General features: G+C 37.5%; 1 protein-coding gene across 1 annotated transcript; it reads left to right on the top strand.

The window, feature by feature from the left end:
- Positions 1-6,848, top strand: LOC113679755 (uncharacterized). The gene is made up of 13 exons (XM_027196723.2): positions 1-173; positions 308-346; positions 769-1,344; positions 1,586-1,765; positions 2,319-2,420; positions 2,724-2,801; positions 2,993-3,100; positions 3,345-3,437; positions 3,529-3,597; positions 3,929-4,015; positions 4,723-4,812; positions 5,814-5,927; positions 6,421-6,848. Exons 1-13 carry the CDS (start codon positions 120-122, stop codon positions 6,538-6,540), a joined length of 1,710 nt encoding a protein of 569 aa, XP_027052524.2. The 5' UTR covers positions 1-119; the 3' UTR covers positions 6,541-6,848.
- Positions 6,849-8,028: the final 1,180 nt, after the last annotated feature.

Genomic DNA, 8,028 nt, shown 5'->3' with positions numbered 1-8,028 from the left:
TGTCTCATGGGAGAAGTTTGGAACGCCTGGCCGAAAAGTGTTGCTACATTTCAGTTCCTGTTGAATTTGGTTCGATCTTTTAAATTTTCTGGTTAATGGCAAGGTGAAGACAAAATCTTATGATGGATGGAAATACATGGGCTGATTTTGGTTCATCAGCGGGAAATGAAGAGGTACTGTAAGGGAAGATTTTTGTGGTCTTCGTGTAGAACTTTTCAACTCGTAATCGAAATGCGTGGACAATATCGAGAATGAATTGTAACGTGTTAGTGTAACGTTTATATATATATATGTGTATCTTTTTCAGAATGATGACGATGATTGGGCAGACTTTGGAGGTTTCGAGGTGAACCTTTTTCCCCGTACATGCAAGTTTTCTAGATTGATATCATATATCAAATTTGTGGACATAGCTGGCTTTATTTCAATCCTAGTGCAGTTTTAATTTCATCCCTAAATCATTTTTCTGTTTTAATGGGTTTGACTAGGGTATTGTTGTTGGATTTGATTTAAGAGCTTAGGACTAGAATAATTGAATTCTTGTAGTAATTTCAGGTTGGAAGAATGATTATTTGTAATTAGTTAATTGTTCTGGTGTGTTATGGTATTTGGGTAACAATTTAATTTCTTTGTTTAAGACCAATGCATTACTTGTTGTAGACTACTGTATTTTATTTTATTGTTTTTTGCCTGTTCAAATGTGGATCTCAGATTTTGATACTTTTCTGTGCATAAACCATGCAAACATGTGTAGGACTTCTCTTTCAGTCTGCAACACCAGCTGCAAATGGAAGTAGTGCACCAGGATCTCTAATTACTTGGGCTGCAGTTGCCCCTCCATCATCATCACCCACCACATCTGGGATATTGCCATCTAATATTGCGCCATCATTCAACACTTCAAGTAAAACTGACAAAAAATCAACTTCTTCAATCCAGAACCCTCCAGCTGTTGGTGACCATTCAGATTTTATTAACTCGTTTCTTTTAAACAATCAAAATGTATCTCCAGCAACATCTGCATCATCAGGAAAATCTTTGAAAGAGGAAGAAAACAAGCCAGACTACAAAACAGAATATGACAGCTTTCATGCAGATTTTTCTTCTTTTCTCGCTGAATCATTAACAGAGCCAGTGGAAACAATTTCAGATCCATCTAACAAAGAACAAGGCCAACAACTTCAGACACAAGCCAGTCATACAAGTGGTGGAAATTCAGCAGTGACAGATGAAAAATTTATACCATCATATATCACAGCTGTAAATCAACAAACACAAGAAAACAGTCCTAATACGTTTAATACTTTAGATAAAGAAGTTTCATCAGCTCAAGACATACTATCGGTATGTAAAGAAAAGGCTCTACTTTTAACTAACATGCTTGAGTTTTAACCAAATGCCATTTTAATGAAATTTTTACTTTTGCCTTAAGTTTTTTTCCATAAAATCTTCATTTCTCCTTCCCTCTCTATGAAATATTTATCTCCTTAGAAACTCCACCCTTCAGTGAAAAGGAGAGTTCTAATTAAAATCCATATAAATCAAAACCCAATGTACTTACAAATAAATACCTTTTTATGCATAGGTTGTAATGGCACAACAACAGCCAAGTTCAATGTTTGAAAAGCCAACAGACAGTACTCACAAAGAACTTACTCAGCAGCTTCATGATGCAAATAAAGTAAACAAGGAACTTGAGGAGAAGATGGATGGACTTCAAGAAAAATTATCCATTGCTGAGAAAGAAAAATTAAAGTTACGAGAGGTATCTGGCATTGTCCTTCAATTTTCATTCAATTTGGTATTCAAACAGTACTGTTGTATGTGTGGAATGTATTCTATATTTCAGCCTTAGGCACCTAATTGGAAGTGAATTACTACTACAACTGTGTTATAGTGAAGATCTTGAGTCTGAGAACAGTTGGTCTTATGTATCATGGTTGCCCAGTGGGAGTAGTCTTGGAAGGGAATATTAACAGTGACAGTTTGTGGGGAGGGTCTGGGGATCCAGATCCCCTTCCCCAACAGATCTGTGGGTTTATTTTCTTCTTGTCTGATACCAAAATTCTCACAATTACAAGATCCAATGTTACTACTTAAGGTGAAGAATTTAAACTTAAAATAAATCTGTGTATTCTGAATCAAAATTTCTACTCCCCCCCCCCCCCCCCCCTCCTCCACCTGTAAGGAATTTCTAGATCTGCTCCTGGTACCTATTATTTCTGTGTTGACAACTTGACCAGAGAACAAATTCAGAGCAATTAAAATGTGTTGTGGATTATTTCTAAACTATCTTGTGAACTGATATTTGCCAATAGGACCTAAATGCACTTCTAGAAAAGGATAAAACTCTTGAAGAAGAATCCCAGAATCTTACGGAAATGCTTGCTAAACAAACAGAGAAATACCAACATCTTCAGGTAAGAGAAATTTTGAGAAGGATCTATTAAACCTTTAACTCCCAGATAAAAATTGTAATTTTCCTTATTGTCAACCATACAATTGTTATAATTTTAGTTCAGAGAATTTAGTATTGGATCAACTAATAATCCCCAAATTGTTATTTTATTTTTCTTTATTCTCTTCACTTATCTGGTTGATATTTTATTGATATCGTGAGGAGAAATTCTGTCTTGGTCACTCATGGGAATTAAAGGGTTAAGTGTAATCCATATGACTGAAAAATTAAGTTACAAATTGCTGTTTTCTCTGTAATTCTACAGGAACAACATGAAAATCAAGTAAAAGAGATTAGAAAAGCTGGCCATGACACCTTGGCAGTAATTGTGGAGGAATATAAGGTAGTGCCACTGGAACTGAATTTATGTCAGTTATATTCTTTTTTATTCCTTTTTCCCTCTCATCCTCTTTTTCTTCTTTTCATTTAATCTTCATCTCCTCCCTTCTGCAGCCAGTACCTCCTCCTCCACTACTTTTCCTTTCCACCTGTCTTTAGAAGTGTTTAATAATAGTTGATGCCTTCCCTCTCAAGGAATTATCCAGAAAAGCTGTTTTGGAACAACAAGAATGTAACAAGAATGAAATAGAAAAGCTTCTGGAAGATCAAAAAAAGAAGTTTCAGGGCTTCCTTCAAGATCAGGTAAAGAAATCAATTTCCTTTTTCTTTCTTCAATATTGATTTTCTTTACATCCTCAAATTGTTAGCAGTCATTTCCTCAACTGTTGTTAGATGGATGTTTTTGCATTAGTTTGCATTATGTAGCTTTAAAAAGTGTTAAGAGCTTGCCACATTCAGTGCTTTTCTCTTTCCACCAAATATTTCTAATTTCCAATCACACGAGTCTCATAAACTTTCACGTTGAAGTTGACCTTTCACCTTGTAGCAAGAGAGCTTTGAAAGAACTTTACAAGAGGAGAGGAAACAGAACGAACAAAAAACAAGTGATTTGTTGGATGAAGAAAAACAAAGGCACAAGGTAAGAATGTTTATGCGCAGAATAGAAAACCTAACAAAGTTTTTACAAGTAGAAGTGTTAAGCTTTTTAACAGTTTTTTCGTTGCCTGTAGGAGGAGATTGAATCTCATATTGAAAAAGAACGATTAAAGAGCAAAGAGGCTTTAGACAAAGCTATTGAGGTAAGTAAGTGTTCTATTTGACATGGCAACTAGAAAATGCGTTAGTTTTACTATGCTGTGCTCAGTGATTGGTAAAGAAAACTCTTACCACCCTCTTAGCCAATAAAATTGAAAGAAAAAAACCATCTGCAACTAGATCACTCACATTTTCCCACGCTTTGGGTAGTTTGATGGATTTTACTCCGAGTTTCTTTCGGTTATTTGTGATATTTCACTCCACTGTGATTGGCTTTTGTAATTACATTGGTCTTGATTTTCTGATGCTCGGACGAAATGCGCTCTTTCTTCTTTGAAGTTTGAAGGTATGCCTCTGATATTTCTTCTCCATCAGGATGCCAAACAGCAGTGCACAGAAGCAGTAGAAGCGGCAAGAAAAGAGGAGAGGAGAAAATATGAGGAATTCATTACGGAGCATGAGGTGTGTTTATTTTTTTTGGGCCGAGGTAACCACGGCGTGCATGTGAAAGGTAGCTTCAGACTGAACAGCCCCAAAACCTGAAATTTCTAAATGTGATGAATTCGTTGCAGAAGTTCCTTTTTATTGCTACTACTGTTACTTCTGCCACATTCCTATGCAGCAAGAATTCACACTTGAGTGTTATCCCTGACCTTGGAAATTTTTGACTTGTACTTCTACGCTAAATCTATTTATTAATGTGGTAACCAATAAAGTAGTAAAAAGAAACTAGTATGGCTTTACATAAGAGATAAACATCCACAGTCCTAGAGAGACTCATGAACGTCCCCCCCCCCCTTTCTTTTATGGGGATAAGAAATAACAAACATATGAAAGAGGAGTAAGCGGACTAAGCTGATCTGGTTGTGATAAGATAGATCACGTTGGCCAAACTAGCTCCAAATATAGCAGTACAACCGCCATATTGCAACGCGATCCGTTTATGAGTTGAGTCTGGGTGACATGATATACACTGTGTGTGTGATGAAAATACTCTAAGAAACATGCTTCTTCGCTTGGGCTTGGGTGAATATGCATGTAGAAAGATACATCACGTATTCTCTGAGCATTTTATTGCTCTTCTGACGGATGGCTTTATATACAGATCTGCTGTTGGCAGGTTTCTTAATCCTTCCGGCTCCATGTGATTTTTTTTTCCTTGTCCACAGGAAGCCATCAAGACAATAACAGACCGAGAAGGACACCGGCTACAGAGACTTGTGGAAGATGCTATGAAGGAAGAGAGAGAAGCTAGCAAAGTGTGTGTCGCTCAAATAATTTTTTATCTCCTCTTGTCCCATTCAAAATAGCAGTATTTAAGTGATTCGCAATTAAGTTTGAAAGAAACTTGACTATAACTTGAGACAGTTTTAACAATATGCAAAATTGTTCTCGCCTTGAAAGAGACTAGACACGATACGATAAACAACACAAATGAGGCCGCGCGTCCTCGCTACAATTTAGCCAAAATAGCGGTATTTTTTAACTCAAAAAAGCGGCTCAACAAAATTTTAAATTTGTGTTACATCAGAATAGTTTTTAACACATATCAAAAAAAAAAATTTACACGTTTAAGGAGATTAAAACGGATTGTAAATGATACGCTTGAAAACGTTGGCTAAAGTTTTCAAGACTCATAATCCGAGGTGTGACATCACTCCTCTAAACAAGAGGGGCGCCATGAAAATCACATTGACAAATCACAGTAAGGTAAGAAAAAAAGGAACGAATCATTAAAGTAGACAGACTTTAAACGCGAGTTGAAAATGTAAATTGGCCATCGTAAAGAGTAAACAAGCTGACTTTTCAAGCGTTAGCCCTTCGTCATCGCTCTGACGAAGGGTTAACGCTCGAAACGTCAGCTTGTTTACTCTTTACGGTGGCCAATTTACGTTTTCAACTCAGTTGTTAATACTAAATTACCTGCTATACTCTCCCACCGACGCAACACCAACCCCTTTAAACGCGGGAAGGTTGGTAAGTACATACCATCGGAAAGTGCGGACAAACTTGCGAAAAGGGCGTGTTGAGCGTGACTGCCGGGAGAATTTTTTCACTCCATTTATCTTATGAATTCTCGTGTGGCAACGCTTCTAATGAAAGAAATTTTAGACCTGTTTTGATGATCAGTTAAAGTCCACATCAATATTTGTGGTTGTGTACGGGGTTTTTCAGGTGTTGCTTTTCCACCAGCCTTTCTTTTGCGGTCTTCACAGTTTCTGTTTGTTTCTGTTTGTTTCTGTTTTGATCTGTAACGCAGGTTGTGTTGGAAGAGGCTCTGAAGGAGGAAAGGCAGAGAGGGAAGGAGTTTGCTGAGGAAATAAAGGAGGAGACAAAGAAAGAAATGTTGGAATACTCACGAGTTAGACAAGAGGTAAAAATAGGGGGTCATGATGGAAAGTATCTAATGAATGAGGGAATGAATGAATGAATGAAATATAAATGAATGATTAAATAAATGAGTGAATGACTGAATGAATGGATAGATAAACTTGGTAACAGTACAAAAGGAAAGAGTGATCGAGGGAGAAGGTAAGTAACAGATGCTGGGAATGACAAAATCTAAAAAATGACTAAAAAATACAACACAAATTCATAAATATTAAGGCACAAAGTGCCGGTTTTAGTCGTTTTTCTTGATATACAATTACGTCAGTTGTTTCCAAAGGAAGTTTGATAGTTAGATTCACAAACGGCGGCATAATTCGCTCCAGCTCAAGAGCATTTTTGTCTTCAGCTTATCCTGAAACCAAAGTATTCGAGGACGCGAATTGACTTCGGTATAAAGTGTATTTCACAGATATTCAAAGATGTCTTTAAGTGGGGCAGTCTTTAATACTGACATTTGTGGTCCGTTCTTCAAACAGGCTGATAGAGCCGTTCGACAAAAGTACCTTCATGGTTTGGACCTATTTTTGGAGAGCGCAAGGGCTCAGCTGAAAATGCTGATGGAGGATCAACGCGAGAAGGACCCTGTCAGCGACTAGTTGTAGTGAAAATGACTAAAAAAGACAACACAAATTCCTAAATATTAAGGCACAAAGTGCCGGCTTTAGTCGTTTTTCTTGATATACAATTACGTCAGTTGTTTCCAAAGGAAGTTTGATAGTTAGTGTCTTTTTATACAAGGTAGTTGGTAGCAGGTGAATCTAACCCTAAGCATAATTATAGATGAATCAAGTAATGCAAGTCTATTATGGCCGACGTTTAGCTAAATATCAAAACAGCTTTAGCAATCATGTCAAACCTCTTAAAAAGCGTACAGAAACACGATGATAAAAATTTAACAACCAAACGCGACAGTGATGTGTGTTTAGTCAGCGGGTTTATGGTCACGATATTTCGTGATTAAACGTCCGCGCATGAGCAAACGTTGTCATGACTTGGGAAAAACAGCCGCAAACGAGTGCGCAGGCTCCGCTACGCGAGCCATTTGAACGTTCATTCCGCTGATTTAAAGGAGCCATTTATTCTATTCCTTGCAATGACTGTGACAACGAATTCATCGGACAGACTAAACGTCAGTTTGGTACACGTTTGAAAGAGCATTAAAAAGCGGTTTTCTTTTGCTAAAAAGAAAATTTAGCCTTATCAAAGCACGCATGCCTTACAATTGGGCAGATAAGTCTAAAATTATCATCACTTATCGGCGTTACCACCAGCGCCTTTGTTTGGAAGCTTGGCATATTAACTCCGGCCACGCTCCTTTAAATCGTGCTGATGGTGGCTTACTTCCTGACGCCTATTTAGACATCGTCAGAAAAAAAGGGAAGCTAATTAGTGAGTGTATAAAAGGACCTTAATGCAGCGTTTAGATCACCCCTGATGAAGGCATTAGACAGGAGTGTCGAAACGTTTGGTCTATGAATTTTAACTTCGGTTACATTCATTAAATCTTTAAACCAGAGCAGCATCAAACCATGTCTGGCAACGTTATCTGTTTTGGTTTGAGCTTATTCCTTCGAAATGAAGATAAGCAATGGGAAAACCGGGCGCGCTTCCCCGTTTAGAAACTTCCGTGTCATGTGGGAGAAGGGAACGTCACTTCTGAGAATAAGCTTTTGGCGAGGACAACCGAAATTGGCTTATAAAAACACAACGATATATATTTTTTAATTTTTTATTCATTAATTTATATTTTGGAAAACAAGGGAGATATATACACCGGTGGAAAGGAATGCATATGGTTCCAAGTAACCCAAGATTATCAGAAACCGACACGATAGAGGCAGTGGGTGGTGTCCTGCGATATCCCTCTTTTTTGCAGATTGAATAGCACGGCAAAGAAACACGGAAGGCACAAAAGGTTGCTAGATATAACAACAGCACGCATGGTGGTACTCGATGTTTCAAATTAAATTGAGATGTATTCGGGGGAAGCGTAAATTGGTTGCGATCCTAAATGTTTCAGGAAGTATTTTGTGAAATCTGATGTTATGCAAAACTCGCTGGCTTACATTTCGCTTTCGAGACAA

Source organism: Pocillopora damicornis, chromosome 8, assembly GCF_964200805.1.
Source record: "Pocillopora damicornis chromosome 8, jaPocDami1.2, whole genome shotgun sequence".
Lineage (NCBI taxonomy): Eukaryota > Metazoa > Cnidaria > Anthozoa > Scleractinia > Pocilloporidae > Pocillopora > Pocillopora damicornis.
The sequence above is the reverse complement of the archived record's forward strand: the minus strand, read 5'-3'. Positions and strand labels throughout refer to the sequence as shown.

Coding starts and splice junctions, on each gene's coding strand:
- LOC113679755 (XM_027196723.2), top strand. CDS start 120: ATGATGGATGGAAATACATGGGCTGATTTTGGTTCATCAGCGGGAAAT. Junction 3,101..3,344: donor AGGGCTTCCTTCAAGATCAG/GTAAAGAAATCA, acceptor TTCACCTTGTAG/CAAGAGAGCTTTGAAAGAAC. Junction 5,928..6,420: donor ACTCACGAGTTAGACAAGAG/GTAAAAATAGGG, acceptor TTCTTCAAACAG/GCTGATAGAGCCGTTCGACA.